A 27,506-nucleotide genomic window follows, 5' to 3' on the forward strand; every position below is an offset into this window, starting at 1 on the left:
TGAACATTTTGTCAGCATTTTCTCAAATTTTTTCTCAATCATTTATCAATTTCTATTCTTATGAACACAAATGAAGGTATTTTGAGGAAAGTTTGTCATTTCCATAGTAGGATAAAAGAATAATATGGAAGTGAATGGGGCTCATGAATGGTATGGTTACAAACATTCCTCAAAATATCTATCGTTGTGTTCATCAAAGCAAAGAAATTTATACAGGTTTATAACAACATGAGGGTGAGTAAATGATGACAGAATTTTCATTTTTGGGTGAACTTTCCCTTTAATAGCTCCATAACAACAATAAAAGTTTGGTGCACCACCTTGTATGATCCTTGATTCGTAAGGTAGGTGCACTACCATTTAAAGTTTAGGGTCACTTGTATATTTTACAAATTTAAAAAAATTCATGTAACTATGATAATGTTGACTAAAAAAAAAACAACAACAACTATATAACATTTTAGCAAAGAATTTGCTAAATGGTATACTTCAATGCTAATAGGATTTTATCAGACCTGGAATACATTATAAACTGAATTGAAAGTGTTGCCATATTTTGGGATTTTCTTTGTCATCCTGATTTGTTTGTTGTTTTGTTTATAGTATTAACTGTAGTAAAATTAAAAACCTTGTAGTACATTTTAGTAGTATATTTTACTATAGTACATACTGTAGTATTTGTTTATGTATGTTTTCAAGATCATGAAAAATATTTTAGTCAAGTGAGCCTAACAGTAGCGTACCTCATCACATTGATACCACCCCGCGGTCAGCCTGGAATCACCCACACATTTGTAGCCCGTTTGCATGAAGCCTTATCTAGGGGGCAGTAGTGAGCAAACAAGGTCAAAGGATAAAAAACATGGCGGCGACTGTAAGCTAATATGTCAAAAACGCGTTAGCCAGATACTTTTGTAGATAAGCAGCATATTTGTGCTTAGCACAACCGAATATTTAACGTTTTAATGTGAATTGCGATTGAAACTGTGTATCCAGCGGGCGTCAGGTGAGTCAGTGTAATATTGGTGCTATATTGGTTCAAGTCGGATTCGAACCGCGTGAATTGTGTTTTAGGAAAGGGTGGACGAACGCGCTGAGCCACTGTTAAAAGCCGCCATAACTGAGAAAAAAGCCCATGTCTTTCCTGTGGTATTAGTGCGGATGAGTGTCATTAGAGAAATTGTTCCTCAGTATAATACAGTGGGGTGTTTTTATAATATGGTAGACTTCAAAATGCGGCGTGACTCCTGACAGGATATTATTTTAAATGAGCCACGTCAGTTAACGTTACTTTTATATTTTACTTCATCTTAAATGCAGAGTTTACTCTCACAACGTAATGTTAGCTTTAGTATTTTTAGTATTTTTGCATTAAATAATTTAATTTAGTGGAAGAAAGTTGGCTGTCAAAATATTAAGCAAGTAAGTCGTGGTGGTTCGTTCACGCGCCTGTGCGCATGCGTGGCTTACCACACTAATATTAAAATGTCTTGATGCCACACTAATAGAAATGTACCGCAACTACTTTCTCATTTTATATCTTTCTGTTTCTTTAGTATTTAATGTTATTCATATTTGATAATTTTTTAAGCAATTAAATTACTTTACAATAATGTTTTTCTTCATTTCTAGACTCTGCTGATAGACAAAAAGGTTACTAATGGCCACAGCCGCCCTGACGGGCGAGCAGAGAGCTGGGTCAATGGGTTTGCCCTGTGAAATGGACACAGAGGACCAGCAGGTTAACCATGATGACATAGGTGAGACTCAATGTTTGGGTGGAGAACCCCCAGGCTCTTCAGAGGCGCAGAAGACGAAGTCAGATCATGATATGTCTTGTGATCCACCCAATACAGGCATGAGACTGAATCTGACATGACTAGTTATCTAAATATATGTAACCCAACTAAAGTCTGTTTTTGTTAATTTACTGTTTGCTACATAATGTTAAAAGCATTCTGGGAAAATATATCCTTGATATCTTTATTTTTCACTAAGGTCATGTCAAAGATTGAAATCAATGAGTTAAATCAAACTTTAATGCTCCTAATCTCATCATTAGCTTGGATTTTGCATTTTTTTTAAAGATATTGTAATATTAACTAGATCTTATTCCCACAGTAGCGTTCCTATTTTATAAGTGTTTTATTATGAATGTCTTTCTTAGGTCAGACACAGAGTTTCCAGGACCAGGCGAGCCCATGTAATACAGAGGAAACCGAAAAGAAACCAGGACATCCTAAGGCAAATACAAAAGCTAAGACACCTGCCAAAAGGAGAAAAAAGGAGACCGTTCCAGAAACTCCCCCACAACATGAGAATTCAGCAAACCTTGATACCCCTGAGTTAACGTCTAGTGGTCGACCCAAGAGGAGAGCCGCTAAAGCGTATGATATTTTACAGTAATACAGAAACTATGCAATCACGTCCATGTCAAATAAAAATGGATGTAATAAATTTCCAGCTAAGCAGCAGTCTTTTCAATATACAGTATAAAAAGCACAGCTGCAGTGTTAACATACTGTATGTAAGGCTTGGGAATAACTATGATAATCAATTTGAATACATCCCGGACGGAGGCGTCCTGATCGGGATTTGAACTTGCGTCTGTATCACTTGGGTCCGTAACACATTGTGCCACGTGCTAACCACTGTGCCACATTTTACTTGCTATGCCAGATTGACAAATAATTGTACAAATTGCTGGTTAAAAAACAGAAAATATGCTTGAATAGAAAACCTGAAATCCATGGGAAAGCATAAAACCTAAATGTTCTGATGAACACAAAGAAAGATATTTTGAGAATTTTTTGTTACCAAACCATTCATGGACCCCATTTACTTCCATAGTATTATTTTTTCCTATTATGGAAGTGAATGGGGTTTGATTACAAACATTTCTCAAAATATCTTACTTTGTGTTCATCAGAACAAATAAATTTATGCAGGTTTGTATGAATAGATTTTTGGGTGAACTATCCCTTTAAATTATGGCAATTTCTTGTAATCATTTGCCAATTTTGCACCATTGGATTTTCAAATAATTGTTGTTAACCATTATATTTTAATCATCTTTTTTTAATCAAGTGCCTTAGATTATCTCCACAACCTGGCCAAGGATCTCGAAGGTCCTTTAGAGGTCTCGACCAAATATACTCCCAAATCTGTTGAAGCAGAGGGCACAGTCCGGAAAAAGACACCAGCAAAAGGAAAAGGGAGGGGGATAAAAAGAAAAGCCGAATCTGACAGTGATGATGAAGATTTTGACCCAGATGATGACAAAGAAGAAGAAGAAAGTGAATATGAAGTTGATTCCGAGCCAGAATTTAACTTGAGAAAGGAGAACAGAAAGGAGAGCACAAGCCGACAACCCAGAGCAAAATATGTGAGTGTTTGGTCCACACTAGTTATCAAAAAACTTTTTCTATTTTTTTTAGATAGGCTGTGCAAGTACATTTTATACCTGGTATGAAACATACAGTTTTCCTTCTTCTTTGTTGAATTCTTTCATTATTGTTGGCTTTCCAGAAATGCGTACTTGCAAATGGCTTGGCTAACAATGTCATGGCAACTGTTTGGACCAGTTTTAGTAGGACCAAAGAATTGTAAGTCATTTACTACACATTATTATGAAGAAGTGACCTTCACGGAAGTTCATCTTATTTCCATCATTCTCTCTTTACCAAATGCTTTTTGCTAGCCGTGACGAAAACTTCTCACCCTGGGTATTTCCTGAGTGGATACCGTCTGCCAAAGACTGGCATGTCCTATCTAACAGGTATTAATGGCTCTAAACATTACACAAAATCTATGAAATCCAAAAAATGCCAATTTTAACCATCTTGATTAACAGTGAAGCTGAAAAATATTTACCTCAAGAGGTCAAATCTGCTGCTTTCACTTTTACACGAGAACCCATTAAAGCAAAGAGCAAACTGCAAAGAGTGAAAAGGTAAATTATGTTTCACAACTTACCATTGATTTGTTTCGGAGCATTAATACTTGACATGAATAAAATTATTGTGTTATTTAATGCTACTAATGTCCACTAATATTGAATGTAACGTTTGTCCTTAAAGGGACATGGCACTTTTTTTTGAAAATGTGTACATTTTCCAGCTCCCCTAGATTCAGCCGATCTCAGGGTCAGGCGCTACCATTTTTAACATAGATAAGCATAATCCATTTAATCTGATTAGTCCATTAGCATCGCGCAAAAAAATAACCAAAGAGTTTGGATATTTTTCCTATTTAAAATTTGACTCTTCTGTAGTTACATTGTGTACTAAGACCGACAGAAAAAAGTTGCGATTTTCTAGGCAGATATGGGTAAGAACTATTCTCTCATTCTGGGAATGAGAGTATAGTTCCTAGCCATATTCCCAGTTTTAAATGGGGAAAAATATTGAAACTCTTTAGTTATGTTTTAGCGCGATGCTAATGGTCTAGTCCGATTCAATGGATTATGCTAAGCTATGCTAAAAGTGGTACCGCCATACACGGAGATCAGCTGAATGGATTCCAAAAAATCAAATGTTTAACTCTAGGGGAGCTGGAAAATTAGCATTTTTTTATAAAAAAAAGTAGAGTGTCCCTTTAATGCTTACATTTGTTATAGCTGTTTTATAAAAGCAGTAAAGCACTTCTGATTATGTTCCTGCTATGTGCCGTTGTTTACCAATCTGCAGGTTTGAATCCCTTCCACATCACCCTGAGCGTTGGGACTCCCTTTTTTTTGTTGGGGGTCCTGTGAGGTCCATGGAGTGGTGCCCGTGTCCCGACGGGGCGGCACAGCGACAGTACGCTGCTATTTACTGCCACAAGGGCATGGACGACAGACACAAAATCAATGCGCTGCACACAGGGCCTGTCTTACTGCAGCTGTGGGATGTTGGAAACCTACAGTGCAAAAGCAGGTCAACTTGATAAGAGACTTACAAATTGGCCAATCAGTCGGAATGTAAAGTTGGGCTTTATGTTGAAATGTTTTGTTTTTTTTAACCCACCTCAGACCCTCAACTGTTCCTCACCTAGCCTACGCTTTGGCAATAGATTATGGGTGTATCTGGAATATGAAGTGGTGTCCTGCAGGAGCTTGGGAATTGCCCAGCACGAGCAGAAAGGTGAGACTACTAGAATGGTGGCATTTGTTGGGTTTATGCATTTGGCAGAAGCTTTTATCAGTTTGAGCATTGACTTTGAATTTAAGCTTTTTAAGTTTTTTGTAGTAACATTGGCGTCGGAACCATTATATGTGGATGGGACTCACCTACTTTTTAAAGGATTAGTCAATTTTCTTAAAAAAATTCAGATAATTTACTCACCACCATGTCATCCAAAATGTTGATGTCTTTCTTTGTTCAGTCGAGAAGAAATAATGTTTTTTGAGGAAAACATTACAGGATTTTTTAATGGACCCCAACACTTTAATGCAGTTTAAAACTGCAGTTTCAAAGGACTCTAAACGAGGCATAAGGGTCTTTTCTAGCGAATCGATTGTCATTTTTGGCAAGAAAAAAAAAAAATATGCATTTTTTAATCACAACTTCTGTGTGACAAACCAGCGTGACCTCACGTAATTGCGTAATGACGTCGAAAGTTCACGTGTTAAATATATGAAACGCACATTTGCGGACCATTTTAAACAATAAACTGACACAAAGACATTAATTAGTATCATTCCACATACAACAACTTCGGAACGGTCCTCTTTCTCCAGACTTGTAAACACTGGGGCATAGTTTTGATACGTCATCCGTGAACTCTTGACGTGATGACGTTTTACGTGAGGTTGTGCTGGTGTGTCACAGGACCGGAGGAAGACGAGAAGTTTTTTAAAAGTGCATATTTTTAATTTTTCTTGCCAAAAATGACAATCGTTTCGCTAGATAAGACCCTTATGCCTCGTTTGAGATCGTTTCCCAGATAGCAATGAGTCGGCGGACCACCGGCGGTGCTCTGGAGGCAGTAAGCGTCATAAGGGCGTAATCGCAAACAGGTCTGACGGCGGACCGCTGGCGGCACCAGCCGGCGACAAATCACAAGAAAGGGGAGTGACATATTCGGCGGCAAACGTTTCATCCCCACCAGCGGGACGCACCTATAGCCGACAGCTTAGGGCTGGTGGTAAAAAGAAGTTCTGCGGATATTTTTGGCTATCTGGGTTAGAGTCCTTTGAAACTGCAATTTTAAACTGCATTAAAACTGTTAAGTGTTGGGGTCCATTAAAGTCCATTAAAATGAGAAAAATCCTGAAATGTTTTCCTCAAAAAAACATAATTTCTTCTCAACTGAACAAAGAAAGACATCAACATTTTGGATGACATGGTGGTGAGTAAATTATCTGGATTTTTTTAAGAAAATTGACTAATCCTTTAAGGTCAATGATATTGGACCCACTCACTTTTTCTTTAATGTAGTGCATATGTCTGTCAGCTACATCATTCAAATGTTAATTAAACTCTGTTATGTTAATTATGTTAATTAAGTTCTGCGTTTTAGCTACAGCCTTGAATTTCATGCTGCTGCTTATTCAAATCCATTTCACTTTCCTTATTTAGTGTCCATATAAATTAAACTTTAATGTTTTCTTGCTCCTACGACACAACAAGGTAAACAAAGCTTTTAGGCTATATAGGTAGTTGGTTAATTAAAACGCACCATAATACAAGAAAATGGCATCTACTCCAGGAAAAGTTTTGGCCCCACCCACATTTATTTGGCTTCCGATGTCATGTTAAGGAACATGCAAATGAATACACATTTTTCCAATATTTACTAGAGTTTAGAGTGGAGTGTATCCTATAGGGCAAGCCGTGATTGTATTGTACATTGGTTTTGAGATATTTATGTTTATCAGGCTCCACAATTGGCTAGATTGGGTCTTCTAGCTGCAGCTTTTTCTAATGGAACCATCAGGGTCTACAGTCTTCCTCACCCACAAGCCCTTGCAGCACACCATCAGAGTAAAGGTAAGCGCATGGTAGAGTACAAAATGGCTCTTATAATTTCTTTAATGTGATCTTATTGTTTGGGGCAGTTGTGGTGAAGTAGTTAAAGAGTCAGACTTGTAACTTGAATGTTGCCAGTTTGATTCTCACGGCTGGCAGGTTGCAGCTGAGGTGCCCTAACAAGGCACCTTTTCCCCAGTTGCTCTCTGATTGCTACCCACTGATCTGGGGGCGTGTGCGTTCACGACTCATTGGGATGGATTAAATGCATAAGTCACTTTCTTGACCCATTAGTCTACTTATGGTGTCAAGGTCACATTTAGTTGTTTATGATCATTTTTACACCCCTGTCTGATTCAAACAGACTGTTCATCGCTGCTGAATGAGTCTCTGTGAGTACTTTACATGTGCAATGTGTTGGTCCTCCCAGAAGAGGGCAGCACAAGACAGATAAGCCCCAAGCCAAAGAAAATTATGTCCACCAAACAAACTCTTATGATAATTGATTTTTTATGTGAATCTCGTTTGATGCTTTTCATAATTTTTAAAACTGCAAAATGTTTTGAAACTGAACAGATGATGTACAAATACGAATGCATCTCATTATTACTGATCAGATAACCAAGGTGTTTAACTAGAATGCATTCACATGACATCCAAGGCAACTTTCAGTGCATTCAAGCTATACATTTTATTAGTATGTGTGTTCTTTGTGGTTCAAACCCATAACAACATTTCAGCTATATGACTCTACAGTTTATCATACAATATTCACACATATATGTTGTGTAGAAGTGAAGAAGTCCACTTGTGCAACAGGAAAATGTATAGCTGTTCGCGAATTGGACATATGGTCCAATTCACGTTTTTACATTTCCTTTGGTGTGTAAGTGTGTATTAGTACATGTTAACGATATGCAAAATGTACAAACCCCAAAGTAAAGGATGCCGCGAGTAATCATCGCCAACGTAAATCTCTTTTTTTGGACTAAAACAAACACATGGATTGCAGGCAACAGTTTACTTCCTGGGATTGGTCATGTAGACAAGACCCACATTATCATAATTCCTTCCCCTTGGACTCACAACCTGTAAGTTAACTCCTGTTAGCAACCGAATCTTTTAAACATGGTAGGGAGCATCACATTTCCGGCTGACGTCAGAGGTATTCAGGCCAATCACAACGTACAGTTAGCTGGCCAATCAGGGACACAGAGCTTTTCAAATCTATGCGTTTCAGGAAGAGAGTGAAATCTGGAAATACAAAGATGTACAGTATGGGAAAAATTATGTGTTTTTTAACCATAAACCAAGCAAACACATTGTGTTATACCAAATACATAAAATACCGTTGTTTTTAGCAATGATATGGGTGCACTTAAACTTAATATTTTTTTACTTGAACGTTTCATATGTCATAATAAGAACATAGATGCTCCTAAAATCAGCAGGAGGGTTTCATTTTACTTTGATGACACATCTTAAGGCCAAAAGCACTGATGATATGGCCACTGTGTGCTGATTGTCCCACGAGAGCCCATAATGAAGTGTCCTCGGGGGAATGTTAGAAACAAACTGATGACCTGCCATCCGCTGTATCATTCTCTGTTCGCCTCTTTTCTTCATTCTAGACCGCGGCATTAAACGCACATTATCTATACTGCGTGTGTATGATTGTGTGTGTGTGTGTGTTTGCTAAAGATTACCCTCCCAGGGCTTCCCATTCATCACAGTCACAGTGAGAGAGATAAAAAAGCAGGGGGGTTGTACTGCCCATATGAGCTTCACTGCTTTCAGCCATTTTATTAGCCGTCCCTTCTATCACAGCAATGATATCCTCCTTGTCTTCAGCTATTCTGGTCTCTCCTTTTTCTAGCCGGGTGTGTTTTATGAACCAGTGATGTCGGAATGGGCCTTTGTGTAGGTAATTGGTATATAAGTAATCATTTAGAGGACACTTTTATTCAAAGCAACTTATTGCAGGTGGAGTCCACCTGGAGCAATCCAAAGAATTGTCGATCAGGGTTTGAAACTGCTACAGTACGGTGTGTCAGGTAGTAGCTTAAACCGATTGGCTGGAAGCTAAGCTGTGGCATTGTGTGAAAACGTGTGTGTGTGTGTGTTTAGATTAAAATTTTCCACACAAATCTACCCAAACATGTCAAAATCATGTTTTAGTTTGTCTAATAGTGTCATTTTAGTTTTCCGTGCATTTAAATATTAAAGGGATAGTTCACCCAAAAATTAAAATTCTGTCATCATTTACTCACCATCAAGTTGTTCCAAACCTGTATAAATTTCTTTGTTCTGCTTGTTCTTTGTTTCAGATATTTTGAAAAATGTTTGTAACCAAATAGATATTGGGCACCATTCACTTTCATCATCTCATTTTTTCAACTATGGAAGTAAATGGTGAATAAAACTTTTTTGTCATAGTTTCTTCAAAATTAAGTTTTAATTGAGTGTTTTAAATAAAAATATTTTAATTTTCATCATGACGCATATGATTGCCACACCCTCTACCCCGCCCACTCGCCCAACCCTACCACCTTAACTAACACATTTTCTGCGGGAAATCCTGCAGTAATGCCGTATCAGTGATAAACATTACAATTCCAATAATACACTAATAAACAGAGTCTATTTTGTAGACATCCACACTATTTATCATTCGGACATTTAGCCTCTGTGCTGGAGTTATCGACTGGTGATAAAGTGGCCCCACATTTTATTTTTTTGGTCCCTCTGGGTCCCTTTTTACTGTAGACTCAGTTCCTGCTTCAAGAGAGATAAGAACCCAAATGTCCACACATTTATTAATGAAGTATCTGTTTTTTGTGTTGGGGGTTGACAGTGAGTGTCTAGCTCCTTTTGTCTGTAAGCTTTTAATCCATTGAATCATCTACTTCAGTTCTAATTCATTGATCTTCTCAAGCTTCATTGCTTACAATTAATTCTGAAGGCAGGAGTCTATTTGAGTTCAAAGATTTCTTATTGTGTTATTAGTTATGTTATTGATCCGGTATCTCAAGCTGTGTTTACTAACCGAAATACTTTGGCAGCAAGTTCAGACTCAGAATATCTTTTTCTCCCTTACCCTCTGTTTAGCTTTCTATTTTATGAAATGGTTGGATAATATCCAGCAAAAAAAAAAAATCACTGACCTTACGCCAAGCTGTTGTTCTTTACTCACTGGACTTCTTTTATTCTCCTGATATTACCACAGAAATTGCCTCTCACACTCCAGCAGTTTTAACACCACACTGGCCCTGGGATGTGCTCTTAAAGTATTTCCTGTTGACAGACTGTTCGTGCCTCTGTTTGTGCTTTCTACTGAATCTGGTCAGTGACCCGACAATGAAAATTGGTCAAGAACTGTTTCCCATCCTGAGGGAATTCACTTTCATCTCCTTATTCAGTCCTAAGCCCTGCGTTTTGACATTCACAGTGACTGTGTGTGTTTGAGAAACTGTACTAATTCTGTATATAATGTGCTTATTAATTTGCATATTTCATGTAATTTGTACTCTCTTAAAAATAAGGTGCTTCAGATATGGGGCATTATTCACTTCTATAGTAGGGGAGAGCGGGGCACAACCTAACGCTTTTTGGTTTTGTTTTAATCATTCAAAAAATATTTGAGTTTGATTAATTATATTTTTTACACAAGCAATACACATTTCTGCTACAAATGAACATTTGAAGTTTGTTTCTAGTACTTACCATTCTTGGACAATTACACCAAACGTGACCGAAGTGCAAACGTTACAACTTACCCCATAGGTGGGGGTTATTGTAACAGGCAGGGGGTTAGTTGTAACACTTGCTATTATTTTAATTTTAATATTTTAAAAATATTTTAATTTTATTTCGTCTATATACTTGAAGTGGATGTTTTTTAAATATATCTGTATATAATAGACAGGTATCCACACTGTATTCATTCATCCAGCTCTTTTCTAACAATAGTTTAATTATAAATGTATACAAATGTCTAAATATGTGAGAAAAAGCAGCACAATTATGACAAAAAAATATTTTATATGTGACCCAGTCTGTAATAATCATACTACATTTTTAAAATCAAATTCTGAGATAATGAGCATCAAAGTCTGATTTTAGCCATTCATTTTATTATGATTTCAATCTTTGATGTGATCTTATTCAATCAATATTAAAGATGTGAACAAAAAATAAATTTGACACACAATTTTTGATAAGACAGGCACATTTATTTTGTTATCAGCCAGCAATTATTCGTGTGTAGCCTATTTAAAAAAACGGCAAGAATTACGCTAACGTTAGCTGTTTTCATATCGTAAGTGCTGAGGGGTTAGTTATAACACCGCGTTACAATTAACCCCGCTGGGTCAAAATATTTTCAAGCCCACCAAAAAAGTTGCTAAGAACTGCAGATATATTTCAAAATGATGCTATGTTTTAGTCAACAAGACACTGATTAATATGACATAGCATTGGATTTGGTATCTTACACACCCAACTTAGAAACCGAAAAAAAAAACATGAGGAAAAAATGTACTTATGCCACCAGAACACTTGTTCATCAATAACTCTCTGGAAAAACATTATACATTTCCAATAATTTGCGGGAGATCGTCTTTTGGCAGCATGAAAAAAATACGGGAAAAACAAAACGCTCAACCTTGTGCAATAATGTAAACAGTACGTGTTACAACTAACCCAGCGTTTGTTTTTGCCTCTCGCACCCCTATTATTCTTTCCTAGTATGGAAGGGAATGGTGCCTCAGATTTTCATTTTTCAAAATATCTTCCATGTGGATATGTGAGTAAATGATGACAGAAGAATTCTTTGTAAACTATCCTTTTAATATCTTTTAAGATTTTATGTAGCGGAAAAGGGTTGCATCTACTGTATATAAAGGCAATGGTTCTTTATAGAACCCTTGACTAAATGGTTCTTTTGGAAACTAAAAATGGTTCTTCTATGGCATCGATGTGAAAAACCTTTAATTGTGCTGGGTCTGGAGAGTTTATGGTGGGTAATTATGAATAGGTTTTGTCTGGAGTGAATGGGTGTCCTGTAATAAAAGGGTGCGTGAGAGAGGAGGCTCCTCCTTTCTCAATGGAGATAATTTACTGGCTTGTTTTCATCAGACAAGGATCTATAATTGAAATGACAAAAAAGATGCATTGCTACGCAGTTGTTAGTGTTCGAAGCCATGAATTCCAGCCGAATACATGACACACGATTCTACCAGCCTGTCAATCAAAAAGACCTTAGTCAGCCCGGGGAAGGGGCCGCTGGTCAGGGTTGTCTGTTGCGTCGTCTGAATGAATGAATCAGAGGTCTGTGATGCTTTATTGAACTGATCGACCCGTCATTGCGGTGTACGGGTCTGACCCGAGCCACATGGTTGTTCGTCTCTGTTCTCTCCATGCACACATATACACATTGTCTGTTCCTATATACACACACATACACACACTGTTTGTCCCCATTTAAACATATGTTTACAACCAAATGCATTTTCTCTCCCCATACAAGCACATAATGTCTGTCTCCATCTATTCAAACATACACACTTTCATACACACACACACATACATTTTCTCGCCATCTACACACATACTCTCTGTCTCCATCCACACACACACACATTTTCTGTCGCCATCTACACACACGCACACTTTGTCTCCATCCACACACACAAGCCTGAGATACACTGCTCATTTTTTTTACCTGTCCCAGACGAAAGATTACCATCGTGAAACAATCGTGGCAGTTTCTGTGATCGTGGCTTTTAATCGGTTGTCCTATATCGTACAGTGAGAGAGTTTCAAAGACGGCTGTTTTCCCGGTCTTGCTTCCAAAGATATCCTACGATAGTTTTCTGACAGTGTCAGAAATTCAGCATGATCAACGCACAGTGTGTATGCTGCTACGATCTGCGTACTGGTATTTGTTTAGCACTAGCGCATGCTGGTGATGTTGCGCTAACCTGTGTCGCATCCGTCGAAGCCTCTGACTCAATAGTTGTCATCGTTCAGTCTACATGCTTTTCATACCCAAGTCAAACGATCAGTGGCGTACAGTGTGATAAGGATAAGATAAGATCTTATAGGAGTGCGAAAAATCATGCAGTGTATCCTGGGCTTTACACATTTACACATATCTCCATCTACACACACACACACACACCCACACACTCTGTCTCCATCCACACGCATAGACATTTTCTGTCTCCATCCTTCTACACACACATTTTCTGTCTCCATCTAGACACACACACACACACACACACACACACACACACACACACATTTTCTGTCTCTGTCTGCACATACACACACACACACACACACACACACTCACAGATTTTATTTTAAGAGACATTGATGGTAACACTTTAGTATAGGGACCAATTCTCACTTTTAACTAGTTTCTTATTAGCTTACATATTGGCTGTTTATTAGTGCTTATAAAGGACATATTAATGCCTTGCATGACCATATTGTAAATACCTTAACACAACCCAATACCTAAACCTAACTGCTACAACAACTACTTTATTAGCTATTAATTGGCAGTAATTCGGGAGTTTACTGAGGCAAAAGTCTTAGTTAATAATCAATAAGTGTTCCTAAAACATGCTTAAAAGGCTTTGTCAACCAATTTATTTCCTTTGTGTTTTAAAACATGGTGTCCGCGCGGTAGTAAAATGTAGTAAAAAGAATCTACCAAAATTAGAGCCCCTGAAAGGTAGTAAAAGGTAACAAACGCAATTTGACTTGGTAGTAAAAAAAATCGTAATATTTGTGTCTCCATGTTTTAACTTTATCTAGCATAGTTTTAAAATGTATACGGTGCTAACAGGACTTGAATGAGTCGGAGTGGATAGCAAATTATTTGCTGGCAAAGTTTACGCAGTCTGTGCAGATTGATCGCACACACTTAACTCGTAGTATTTTCTCTTTCGAGGTTACGCATGTAATGCTGCGTTCACACCAGCCGCGGTAGAGGCCTCAAGCGCGAGTGATTTTAATGTTAAGTCAATGTGAAGACACGTTGACCTGCGTCTGGAGGTCTCATGTTGCGTTTACACCAGTCGCGGTAGAGGCGTGAAGCGCGAGTGATTTAAATATTAAGACAATGTGAAGACGCATTGAAGCGAGTATGGAGGTCTCGCGGTGCGAATGAGGCGTTTAGCGCAACTTTTGAGTGACGTGACGTTTATTGACCCGCACCGTTTATTTTCCCCCTATAGTAACTAAATACAAACCGGTAACTCTCTCGATAAATGCACAATCAACATCAGCCATCCTTTAAACAGACAACCGCATAGCACTTGCCCCTCCCACAAGCAGCGGATTTTGTCTCTGACGCGCGTCAAATGCTTGCTTTTTCAGCGTGTCTACTTAGCTCTAGATGCGTGAATGCATTCAAACTGTTCAAGCGGTAAACTAGGCGCGGTAGAAGCGATTTTGACGCCTGGAACGCGGTTGGTGTAAACGCAGCATCACGGCGGAAATGAGGCGTTTAGCGACGAATAGTGTGAATTGAGCATTGCTGAGGGAAACTCGCGAGTTGAAAAATTTTACTTTGGCGGAAAAAAACGGTCGCGTTAATGAGTCAGGAGCTTGCTCTAGTAGTGACATGATTACAGGAAGCGAGCGGAGTCGCAGAAGCCACTCCCATGATGCGAATTTACACGTGAATGTCTTGATGACTACAATTTTATGTGCAAATGAGGCGAGTAAACTCAAAATGTTTAAGCTGCAAACAAGAACGCGGTAGACGCAAATTTGATGCCTCAAACGCGGCTGGGGTGATCCTACAGTTACAGTATTTTAGATCCAGTCTTAAAGGGGAAGTTACCTAATTTTGCTCCTGTCTGTCACTCGTGTTAATCTAACAACATTGAGAGAAAATCTCTCACTGCTCTTAACTAAATCACTTTTCTACCTTTTAATAAGATTTATATGTCGGTTTGATTTGAGTTGCTTGTTCAGGGTTCATATTTATACTGTAGCCTATTAGAGCTATGACCGTGAACAGAACAAATCCTTAATGATTTGTTTATGTGTACTGAATAATATGAAATACAAATTTCTGTAACACTTTACAAATAGGTTGTATTAATAAATGCATTATGAACAAAAAATGAACAATATATTGTATATAAGCATTACCTTATAGTAAGTAGTAAGTGGTGCTTTCCATACCCCTCCCACACCCCCCAAAAAAGTGCTGCTGCTTGTTGTGTTAGTAGTAAAAATTATTGTGGAGGTGGTAAAAAGGTAGTAAATTCATCTCTATGATTCCTGCATATACCCTGTAAAACATAGATGCAGTATTTCTTATACTGTCAAAGAGAAGACAAAAATGTATCACAGAGGCTTAAAGCAACACCAAAAAGTTTTTTTTTTTACCTTTAAAATAACGTTTCCAAAAAAGTTTCAGTGGTTCATCCACTCAAAACAGGGTGAATGGCACTTTCACATTCGCTTTGCAGCCCTCTATTGGCCAAAACCGCACTAAAGAAGTTTCCAACCGTCGGGTCGCGGTCCTGTAGTTCGAGTAAAAACTACAAAAACTTGCTTTACGGCAGACCTACAATCCAATCAGAGCCAGCTATGCTGCAGTATTTACGACAGTGGTAATGAACAATTACTCTTCTAACCTGTAGGGGGAGCAAAGAGCAATAACTCTTTGGTGTTGCTTTAAAGCCACATGAGCAGAAGTGGCCTGTTAAAATGGCAAAAGGTTAAAAATGGTCACAAAAAAAAAACTGAACTATGTCTGTTCTTGATGAATATGTAAAACTGTACAAAAAAGCCCACCGCACCCCTTTAAATGACGGCACAGAGCTAACATGCCTCTAGTTTCCTCTTTACGTTATTACATGTCATTTGATTCGTGTTCCTTTGATTGTTTTGCTTGATAAATGCGCTATTGGATTGTAATGCTCCTATCTGTAAGTGCACAGCGTTGATAAACACGTTTATGTGTTTTCCAATAGGTGAAGGCAGCAAAGCGCCGCTGATATGCCGGGTAAGTCAATATCCACTCTGCTGGCCAGACCTCTTATTCTCACAGATAAGACCTCATCTTGAGTCTCAGTCCACACATTAATTGACGTTTACACACTTATTGTGTTAGACCTATAGTATCTGACTTACAGAAGGAATGTGTAGAGATCATTGAAACATTTGCTCAACACTGACATTTTAACTGTAGATTCATTTCACTGTTGAAGTGACTTTTTTTAAGCTATTGTTGGGGTTGGCTCCTCTGGTCCTTGTAATGGGCTTTCCAACGTAACGTTTTTTACATCCAACATTGTAAAAAAGAAGTAATGGAAATTCAAATGTGTGTGCACGTTGAAATCCATAAGTCATTGTTATAGGAGTGATTACAGATTAACTGAGTGCTTTCTTTATTTGTGCTGTTTTTTGGCAGGTGAAGCAGGTTTTGACTTTGAAAATGGGCTCCAACCAGGCAGACCATAAAAGCCAAAATGGCCTGTGCATTGCTATGGATTGGGTCAATGTCAAACCACACAACCTCCTGGCTGCAGGCTTTTATGATGGTGATTTACATTCATTCTGTCTATAGGCACAGAAATGCACCTTTTATAAATGTCTCGAATTAAAGGGACACTCTACTTTTTGAAAATATGCTCATTTTCCAGCTCCCCTAGAGTTAAACATTTTATTTTTACCGCTTTGGAATCCATTCAGCTGATCTCCGGGTCTGGCGCTAGCACTTTTAGCATAGCTTAGCATAATCCATTGAATCTGATTAGACCTTTAGCATCACGCTAAAAATAACCAAAGAGTTTCGATATTTTTCCTATTTAAAACTTGACTCTTCTGTAGTTACATCGTGTACTAAGACCGACATAAAATTAAAAGTTTCTATTTTTTAGGCCGATATGGTTAGGAACTATATTCTCATTTTGGCGTTATAATCAAGGACTTTGCTGTCGTAACGTGGCTGCAGCAGGCGTAGTGATATTAAGCACTGCCCGAAAGTAGTCCCCTTGGTTACTCTCAATAGCAAGGGACTATTTTCAGGCGCTCTGTAATATCATTACGCCTCCTGCAGCCATGTTACAGCAGCAAAGTACTTGATTATTACGCCAGAATGAGAGTATAGTTCCTAGCCATATCTGCCTAGAAAATCACAACTTTAAATTTTCTGTCTGTCTTAGTACACCACAGAGTCAAGTTTTAAATAAGAAAAATATCGAAACTCTTTGGTTATTTTTAGCGTGATGCTAATGGTCTAATCAGATTCAATGGATTATGCTAAGCTATGCTAAAAGTGGTAGCGCCAGACCCGGAGATCAGCTGAAGGGATTCCAAAACGATAAAAATCAAATGTTTAACTCTAGGGGAGCTGGAAAATTAGCATATTTTCAAAAAAAGTGAAGTGTCCCTTTAAACACCAAACCAGAGTGTGTGATGTTTTACTTTCTCTTATCCAGGTGTGGTTGCATTGTGGGATCTCTCTAGCAAGTCTTCACTGCTAAAGGTCAAATCTCCAGATGGAGGTCTTCTTCTTTACCCCTACCACTGCTTCCTTGCACACGATGAGAGTGTGCGAAGCTTGTGCTGGTGCAAAGCTTCAAGGTATAATATTACATATATATATTATTATGAATCAATATCTATTTTGCTGATATTCACAACAATGTATGTATGAAATTACCTGCATAATATTCATGCTTTAGTCCTACCCCAACTCCCCACCACCAGTTTATTCATTTCGATGTAGATCAAACGCATTACAATTCAAATCATGCAGTCCTGGTTCAGCATCACTTGTTTTATCAGCCTGCTCTAGCACATAGATTTAAAGCACTGTGCCCTTATAATGGATTCCTGAAAATGGCATTAGAAAAGTTCATTTGGAAAATGACACACCATCTCACTCCCGACGGGGGGCTTGTGAAGTCAAGTCCACATTTTTTTTGTTTCCGCTCGTGCCGGAGTCTTTCCGAATGCTACGTCCAGCTGCTATAAATTTTTCCCATCGATTTTCGCAGATAAAAAGCTTCGTGTGTAACTTAACGTTTTGTCCAACAAGCTAATCTTCACAGATGAACACAACTTTCATGAATTTTTCAGTCGAAATGCTTTTACTACTAATGAAACGCTAACCTTAACCTTTTATTTCGTATAGTAAAACGTGACAATATCTTCTTGGCTTTAAGTAAACCCAGGATCTTATTTAAAGGTTGAACTCATCTTTTTTTTTTTTTAATATGCTCATTTTCCAGCTCCTCTAGAGTTAAACTCATTCAGTTGATCTCTGGGTCTGGTGCTACCACTTTTAGCATAACTTAGCATAATCCATTGAATCTGATTAGACCATTAGCATCGTGCTAAAACCAAAGAGTTTCAATATTTTTCCTATTTAAAACTTGACTCTTCTGTAGTTATATCACGTACTAAGACCGATGGAAAATGTGCAATTTTTTTAGGTCGATAAGCAAATTGGTGCTTGTTGTGCACGCTATACATTATGGTCAAGCATGCGCCCTTAAAATAGCATAATGACTTTAGACAATTTTTTTCTGGTCAGTGGCGCAATTGTTTTTTGAAACTGCAAAATAGCATCAGGGATGGTTTGCGCCGGAACACGCCTCCTTTTTTGCGCTGAACCGCCCAGGGAGCGCAAGTTCATTCCCTAGTTTGCCGACGTGCGTCTGTGGTGATGCACGTGCAAAATACGAATGATACATGCATCACTGACAAAGTCAATTGCGCTGGGTGCAAGATAGGGCCCATAAACGTATGTGTTATCTTAAAATGATTCAATATTGTTGAACAGTACATTGTTGGTGACCGTCGGAGATGACCGCATGGCAAAAATGTGGGACCTGAGGAAAACCCACGCACCTCTGTTGTCCGTTAAGCGTTGCCTTAACCCCGAAGTGTGCTGGCCGCTTATGTGGAGTGGCATCCTTATGACTCAGGAGTGTTGCTATGCCACGTAAGCATCTAATATATATATAACATTAATACAGATTTGAAGTCAGTTTAGGTTTCTTAATGATTTTTATCCTCTGCTGTGCATAGATTTGGGCAACAAGGCATTCATTATTTGGATTCAGGTTATGTTGGAATAAAGCCTTACTTTGTTTGTCCCAGAAAAGGCACTGTTTGGGTAAGTGGAAGTTTCATGGATGTCACTGCTACTGTATATGGTTTAATAAAGACAAAGTTAATATATTTCTCTTTCTCGCTCTCTTACAGAGCCTTTCTATGTCTGACTGGATTAATTCTGTAATCATTGGTGATAATAGTGGAGATTGTGTACTTACTTTGCTTCCTGAAATGGATGGTGACCCCAACAACCTCAGGCGAAGAAGATATGTATGCATCTCTTGCATTCACTGAATTTGAGCAACATTTTCCTAAAGATTTTGTAATTAAAAACTCTACTCAAATCCCACAGTCAGTGTACAGAACCGACATGGTACAGTATGAACCCGATCAGTGGGATGATGAGGAAGATGCGGAGGAAGAAGTAGAGAAACCAAGTTTTCCTGGGCAGGAGCCACAGAGCTACAAAGGAGCGACCAAAAAGTACTATCTTCACTTTCACGACCTGGATCTGGTGAGAAACTCAGTTAATTATTAGGCATTAATAATGAGGGTATATGAAATGATCTAGTATTTTATTGTCAGACGAGTTTTCTTGCATCACAGTAATTGTGTTTACAACAATTAACATTGTTTACAATAACATATACTTCCACACAAGAACAAGACACATCATACATTATACCCTTTTACCCTTCTACATCACATTCACAATACTCTTGGTTTTTGACTTTTGGTTAAGCTTTTTATTAAATTCTAGGATTGCCTGATGCACAAAATAATTTTTACGCTTAACTTATTAAATCTTGGGACTATATCTCCAGTTTGATTGTAGCAATTCAAATTTATTATGCAGGACATAATTAGTATCGGAAATTATATTGTGAGCCAGTCTCATCAGATTATTGTAATTATTTGGTTTGGGGTTAGTTGCATGTAATTATGCATAATGCATAATGTAACACTTTTTGGTTTTGGCTCAATCATTCAAAAAATATTTGAGTTTTTTTATTATATTTTTACACACACATCTCTGCTACAAATGAACATTTAAAGTTTGTTTCTATTACTTACCATTCTTGGACAATTACACTAAATGTGACAGAAGTGCAAACGTTACAACTTACCCCATAGGTGGGGTTAATTGTAACAGGCAGGGGGTTAGTTGTAACACTTGCTAAAAAATTAAGTTTGCAGGCAAATATTTCAATACTATTTTGTCTATATACCTGAAGTGGATATTGTTTATATATCTGTCTGTAATAGATGGATATCTACACTATTTATCCCTCATCTAACCATAGTTCAATTATAAATGGATACAAATGTCTAAATATGTGAGGAAAAGCAGCACAATTATTACATTTTTTTTTTATATGTGACCCAGTCTGTAATAACCATATTACAGTTTCAAATTCTGAGATAATGAGTATCAAAGTCTAATTTTAGCCATTCATTTCATTATGATTTCAATCTTTGACGTAACCTTATTCAATCAATATTAAAGATATGAACAAAAATACATTTGACACACGATTGTTGATAAGACAGGCACATTTATTTTGTTGACAGCCAGCAATCATTCATGTGTAGCCTATTTAAAACAACGACAAGAATTATGCTTATGTTGCGATTTTCATATCGTAAGTGCTGAGGGGTTAGTTGTAACACAGCGTTACAATTAACCCCGCTGGGTCCAAATATTTTCAAGCCCACCAAAAAAAGTTGCTAAGAGCTGCAGAAATATTTCAAAATGATATGTTTTAGTCAACAAGACACTGATTAATATTATATAACATTGGATTTGGTGTCTTACACACCCAGCTTAGAAACCGAAAAAAAAACATATGAAGAAAAAATTTACTTACATGCCACCAAAACACTCGTTCATCAATAACTCTCTGAAAAAAAACATTATACATTTCCAATAATTTGCGGGAGATCGTCTTTTGGCAGCGTGAAAAAAATAAAGGAAAAACAAAACGCTCAACCTTTGTTGTAAACAGTTAGTGTTATAAACTAACCCCGCGTTAGTTTTTGCCCCGCGCACCCCTACTGTTATTATATTAAGTACATGTAACATATGTAACAAAAACACAGTAAAAAAAAGTGGGTCACACTTTATTTTAAGGTATCACTGTTACAGTGTAATTATACATTTAAGTACTAAGTAATAATCATTAACAACATGTACTTACTATAGGGTTGGGGTTAGGATTAGGGTTTGGTTTAAGGTTAGTTGCATGTAATTATGCATAATTAACTGTTATTACAATAATAATTACATGTATCATGTGTAACAAAGACACCGTAAAATAAAGTGTTACCAAAAAGTGTTACCTTCATTTCTGTACCCGACAAAAGTGATAAGGGGTCGTAATTTCCAAAATAAAATAAAACATTCATTACATAATTTAACAATAATTCCTAATTACTAAAATATTATGCAGTTTATAACTGAGGCTGACCCACCTTTACAACAGATGCTGAGCGTGACCGACCGAGACCGTGTTTTAAATTATTAAGATGTACTGAATTGCATTCATGCTGTTGATATTTAGTTTTTTGTGTCATTATTAATTTTCATGTGTAAAATGAATAGTTTTTTCTTGCTCAATTATGATACATAATGTTTATTTTGATAATTAGATCATATTTATGGAAGCTCTTCTTAAATATGCTGAGGCATGTGAATATAAATGTTTGGTAATTTTATGATCCTGGTATGACCAATTTTGTACTGAGCCATTTCTAGTAACCATCATATTTATTGTTTTATTTTAATGATTTTCATGCAATCGTGTAATTTTATGTAGAGCAGTTTGTCTCTGACATGGTCTCTATGCTTTGAAATGTAATAATGTACGTCAATTATTTGGACTATTGACTTTGCTTGCCACACAAGCAATTTTCTTTCCCTTTTATCCAAGCTCTATAGTAAGCAAAATAACATCATTTTTCTATCGCATGTATAGAGTATGACATTTATACAATGTATGTGTTTACAAGACCATGCAAAAATGATCCATTACGGCTTACATATGATTGCGACTTAGTGTGTGTGTGGGTTTTTTTTGTGATAGCTACTGCAGCCTATTCCACAGATCATTACACACAGACTGTTTAGGGTCCGTGGCCAAACTGGATTTATTGGCTTAGTTATTTTCCTAGCACACCTGAGCGAGTGCAGGAGCCTAAGAGTGGTCCGTTTGGGATTCGGCATAGGGCTCTTTCTCTCTGAAATCCCTTAGAGACTTGTCCTGCATCTCATGGGTTATATGTTGATTAAATTCTGCACCCTTCATTAATTTAAAATCATGCCCGCCTGAGGCCTACCACCCCCATCTCCATCTGTTTCTGGGTCTCACGCTCCAACGCTCCATCCCAATCGTCCATTCGTCCATGGCCCGCCGCACATGTCTGCTCTAAAGAGAGCCAGAGCTGTTTGAATAGAGCTAATTGAACTCTCATCAGTCATCGCTATTCACACACACACACACAACACGCATCCTTTTAGCAAGCAAAGGTACTGATATTGTGTCCACTATGTTTGATCAAGTACAGTAGTTAAACACCAAGAAGGGAAATGTTCTGTGTTAACGCGATTAATTGTCCGCCATAGATGACTAATAGATTTCATTTCCACATGTGGTAATAACTTGTTCCTTTTCTTTATCTCTTAGGGAAACTTTTCTAAATGCGAGAAGCGGCCCATGATGCTGCACCTGCAGAAAAATGAGCTTAAAGGTGTTGTGAAAGTGGATCAGATGCCATTAAATGCACTTTACAAGGTGAGATCTACATGGTATATACAGTAGCCTGAGATCTGTATGTTTGCCTGTAAGATCTATATACATGTTTTCTTTACAGTATACAGTATTTTTGTTATTTTGACCGGTTTGTCCAGTTTTCCCTGTAAATAAGAATCAAGATTTGTACTTATTTGAGAGAAGAATATCGGAGAAATTATGTCAGTAGTTAATAGAATGAAACAAAAATGCACAAAGCACAGTTATTGAAAGGCCAGACCTGAACCCAGCTAAATTTCTGGTATGAATATATATATATATATTTGGTATAGAAACGTCCCCTTCTATATATACAAACATACATACATTGCACCCAGGCCCAGGTGAGAAGCTTTCTAATGAGAGAGAGAGAGAGAGAGAGAGAGAGAGAGAGAGTGTGTCTGTGTGTTTTTGAGTTGTTTGCTAAGAGTTAAGCAGACAGATGGATGGAAAGTGGCTAATGGCCTGTAAATTCAAGAAAATGTCACTCTGAAGTCTGAATTTAGAGCGGGTGTTGTCAGAAGAGCGGTACTGTAAAGATTTGAGAAGTTGCATACGGTATAACTTGTGTAGAGGGTTTCATCGAGGGGACATACGTTGCCGCGGTTATGAGGTGAAGCAATACTCCAGCAAAATATCCAAATCACCCCATGATTTACTCACTCTCAAGCAATCCAATATACATATGTTCATCATCTTTTAGACGAACTCATTTAAAGTTATTGGGCCCTATTTTAATGATCTTAGCACATTGTCTAAAGAGCACGGTCTAAACGGACATGTCTGATGCCACTTTTGCCAATTTAACGACGGGAAAAATGGTTTGTGCCCCAAGGGCACGGCCTAAAAGGGTTGTTCCTATTCTCGTAATGAGTAATGGGTGTGTTTTGGGCATAATGTGCAATAAACCAATGAGAGTCTCAGCTCTCATCCCCTTTAAAAGCCAGTTGCGCTGGCGCAATGCCGATTCCCTATTTAGATGGCGGAATTTGTAAACTGAAAAGCTAAGCGGAGGAAGAAGACCACCAGTTTAAGATTAGTTTAAACATTTTTTTCATTTGTATTGAAACTGTTGTTGAAGTAAAATTAGCAGGCTTTTAATAGCTGTAAATGAATGGATGGCCTACATCAGTGTTTCTCAACCCTGGTCCACGAGGAACCCCTTCCAGAAGGTTTTAGATGTCTCCTAATTTAAAACACCTGAACTAACTCATCAGACTCCTTCCAGAATGTCTCCCTAACAAGGTAATAATTTAAATCGGTTGTGTTAATTAAGGAGACATCTAAAACATTCTGGAAGGGGGTCTTTGAGGACCAGGGTTGAGAAACACTGGCCTACATGATCAGTTTAATCTCAAAAAATAATTTACAAATATGCAAGAAAAGGTTTGAACTGTAAAAATACTTTATTTGTAACAAACAGGAGATAAAGAATCTACAAAGTTGTGCAGAACCAAAATGTTTCAGTACTCGGACAGCGTCGTGAGTGCTTTGAAAAGCATTACAGTTCTCATTTCATCATATTACAAAAAGCTAAAATAATTCCATTTCTGTTAAAGATCAGAATCAGAATGAATTATCAAAACATACATAGAGTTTAAAATTAGTAAATAACGTTTTGGCTTCGTTTCTTTTTTCATAAATTGCATAATCGCGGTATTGCAGATTAACATTAGCCTGGCTAACACCAGACCAGTCTCATAGAGAATGAGACGTGGTCTGGGAACCATAAGCTCATTATTGTTTAACGCTAAAAGTTGCTCTTTTTTTAAATAAACTTGCGTTCAAAACTAGGTAGAACACTATCTAAGGCTGCATTGAAAAGTAACTTTGCGTCTGCTGCCGTGTTATAACAAATAACAAAACCGCATTAGTGTGTCGCATAGACGTCATCATTGTCTTGCTGCCCCCTCCCCGTTCTGTGACTGGTTCCCTATTTCAGGGGCAAAAAAGGGCCATAGTTTCCATGCTAGACTTGCAGCGTGAATAAATTTGCGCGCAAGGCAGCATGGGGAAACCCAGGCTAGATTAACATAAAAATTCTTCAGAAACAAAGTTTTTATGCAAGTGTTTTCTCTTAATTGATGAGATAAATCGTCAATGGTGGGGAAAGAGTTAAGGGTGAGTAAATCATGGGGTAATTTTGATATTTGGCTGGAGTATCCCTTTAACTTCCCTCTGTGATTGTTTATCTGTTTAGCTAGAAACTAACCTCTGGAACAAATCACTAAAATTTTCCGTTTCCAAAAGATATTGGGGAGACAGTGAGCATGGACCACCACTGTGCGGATCTGTTAGCCAGGCAAGAATTTAAGGATCTGTAGCTAACATTATATAGACGGTTTTATCTGACGCCCATGCATTGTTGCGGTTAACGGTCTGGTCCGAACTTTACTTCCGGATTCAGGTTTTTTTTAATAGTGTAACTAGTTGCTAAACTGAACTCTTAAACAAATACCTCGTCGAAAATAACAAATGTTTTGGTTTCCTATGTAATCTACATGTTGTTTATTTAGCTTTTTATTAGGGCCGGGACTTTAACGCGTTAATTAATTACACAAAAAATAATGCGTTAAACATTTTTAACGCATTTTAATCGCACTTATTTTTGCACCGCGGAACATTTCTCATTGGATGAGTTTCGGCGGACCGATTATACTGGAGCACCAACTAGCGTTCATGACTTCAAACAACAACAAACCACAGTGAACATGAATGAAGAAGCTGATGAGATCGCTTTGGTTGGCCCCGTGGATGGGAATTTTTTTTATAAAAAATCTTTTTATAAAGAGCATGGTTGTTTGTAAGCTATGCAACAAGGAATTCACATATTACCGCAGCACATCGAGCCTCAAGTATCATCTCAATGCAAAACATATAGCAGCTAGCGTGGACATTAGCCCGACTCCGAGTACAACGACTTGGTTGAACAAAAATAAACAATATTTTGTTGCTTAAGCTTATGTATTCAGTCATTATTCATGGTATACTAAAAATCCATGTGAAAAAATAACTTCTCAATGTTCTCAGGTCAAATATTTATATGTGATTAAAATGTGATTAATTTCGATTAATTAATTACAAAGCCTCTAATTAATTAGATTAATTTTTTTAATCGAGTCTCGGCCCTACTTTTTATATAAATAAACTACTTTAAAAGGACTTTGTTGTTATTTATTCTTAGCGGAGTTTACCGGAAGTTACGTGTGGACCACGAAAGCCACTTGTTTATGTTGTTACTGCTGAAACCGTCCATACATTAATTTTAAACAGGAATGTCAGTGTGATAGTTAATACGCTTTAGCTATTAAATTATTACCCATTTCATTTGATATACTATGGAAAGAATTGAAAATTAATTAATTTAAATGTATTACTTTTTATTTATTAATGACATTAATTTGCTGCATTATCATTAATTTATTGACAATCTGAAAAAGTTTAATACTACAAACCTTTATTTGTTGACTTAAAACAACTAGAAGTCAAAAGTCCCAAAGGTAATTTTAGAAAAGCAAATAGGCTTTGACCTAATAACATTACACCCAGACAGCGCAGAGCGGAGCATCTTTCATCAGTAGAAGCTGTTATTGTTCAGCAGAGGCTCCTGTAGAAAGTGATTACAGCTGTGATGATGAAAGCTTTTATTGCATGTTATAAAGTCCAGTGACCCACAGAGGACATGCAGGAGTAGAAGGTTAAGCAGACTCTTTTAATTAATAATCAATCTGAGCAGGGGTTCAGACTATAAATGCACATATACACAGGGTCCAAGAATACCTCTTGTCAATAATGTGGGTAAAAATAAACTCAGAGTAAATAAGAGCAATGTCACATGCATCCAGACGGTCATTCTCTCAAAATAAACCCTGACAGGGTGATCAGAAACTATTTTGTATGCCATCCCATACTCAATACATTTTTATTTCAAATCTTTTTGTCTTAAAATCCGTTTTCTCTTTTTGTCTCTTTCAGGTCCGTTTCAATCCAAATATGGATGCATATAACTGGATGCTGTCTGCCGGTCAGTCAGGTTTGGTACGGTTGAACTGTGTGCGTGCCCTCAACAATTCGGTAATGCTTAAGCAGTTGCATGAGACTCGAGCCCAGTTCAGCGCTATGTTCAAATCACAAGAGCCCGAGGACTCTGTGACAGCTGTCCGTCACAGCACTGCTGACACGGTACAAGTGCGCTAGTCTCCGCCCCCAAATCTTTTAGGCTCCATTGGAGATAAACTGGCTTTATGGCTAAGATTTATAATTTTTTAACTAACCGATGGCATGACACCCCCTTTTTTTAATCGCTAACTTAAATGGCAAGAAGTACTTTGTATATTAATGTTTTTATATTTTTGTGTATTTGGGTTTTAGCAGAAAGGAAAACTTAACGCAATCACGCAATCTTGTAAACATGGTTCTTTTTACAAGGACTGTTTGGTCAATAAAGCTTATTATTTATAGTCCCTGTGTCATTCATGAGAACCGATATTCCTCCTGATGGACACAGTGAGTTTGGTTCAATACGCAGGGTTTCCCGCAGAAAATTTGTTAGTTAAGGTGGTAGGGTTGTGCAGGTGGGCGGGCCAGAGGCGTGGCAATCAAAGGGGCGGGGCGTATGCGTCATGATAAAAATATTTTTATTTAAAACACTCAAATAAAACTACATTTTGAA

At 37.6% G+C, this 27,506-nt stretch overlaps 1 protein-coding gene across 4 annotated transcripts; it reads left to right on the top strand.

Annotated features, from left to right (window-relative positions):
- The first annotated feature begins 862 nt into the window (after positions 1 to 862).
- gtf3c2 (general transcription factor IIIC, polypeptide 2, beta) lies at positions 863 to 27,294 on the top strand. Of its 4 annotated transcripts, none has more exons than XM_065256176.2 (19): positions 863 to 1,006; positions 1,633 to 1,856; positions 2,168 to 2,387; positions 3,088 to 3,385; positions 3,529 to 3,605; positions 3,701 to 3,778; positions 3,854 to 3,952; positions 4,689 to 4,916; positions 5,012 to 5,123; positions 6,860 to 6,971; positions 15,953 to 15,984; positions 16,393 to 16,522; positions 17,423 to 17,567; positions 18,772 to 18,933; positions 19,020 to 19,107; positions 19,197 to 19,316; positions 19,399 to 19,560; positions 22,730 to 22,837; positions 26,810 to 27,294. In XM_065256176.2, the coding sequence occupies exons 2-19, from the start codon at positions 1,661 to 1,663 to the stop codon at positions 27,029 to 27,031; spliced, it is 2,589 nt and encodes an 862-aa protein (XP_065112248.2). In that variant the 5' UTR covers positions 863 to 1,006; positions 1,633 to 1,660; the 3' UTR covers positions 27,032 to 27,294. The 4 variants fall into 4 exon arrangements, with proteins under 4 accessions (XP_065112248.2, XP_065112249.2, XP_073672441.1 ...); XM_065256177.2 differs by having other exon boundaries at positions 1,633 to 1,760; XM_073816340.1 differs by having other exon boundaries at positions 1,646 to 1,856.
- The last annotated feature ends 212 nt before the right edge of the window (positions 27,295 to 27,506 follow it).

This window comes from Paramisgurnus dabryanus, chromosome 12, assembly GCF_030506205.2.
Source record: "Paramisgurnus dabryanus chromosome 12, PD_genome_1.1, whole genome shotgun sequence".
NCBI classification, from domain to species: Eukaryota; Metazoa; Chordata; class Actinopteri; order Cypriniformes; family Cobitidae; genus Paramisgurnus; species Paramisgurnus dabryanus.

Excerpts from the sequence above, each read along its gene's own strand:
- gtf3c2 (XM_065256176.2), top strand. The coding sequence starts at position 1,661 with ATGGCCACAGCCGCCCTGACGGGCGAGCAGAGAGCTGGGTCAATGGGT. Across the intron at positions 1,857-2,167 it reads TTGTGATCCACCCAATACAG|GTCAGACACAGAGTTTCCAG; the intron begins GCATGAGACTGA and ends TGTCTTTCTTAG. Across the intron at positions 19,317-19,398 it reads ACCTCAGGCGAAGAAGATAT|TCAGTGTACAGAACCGACAT; the intron begins GTATGCATCTCT and ends CAAATCCCACAG.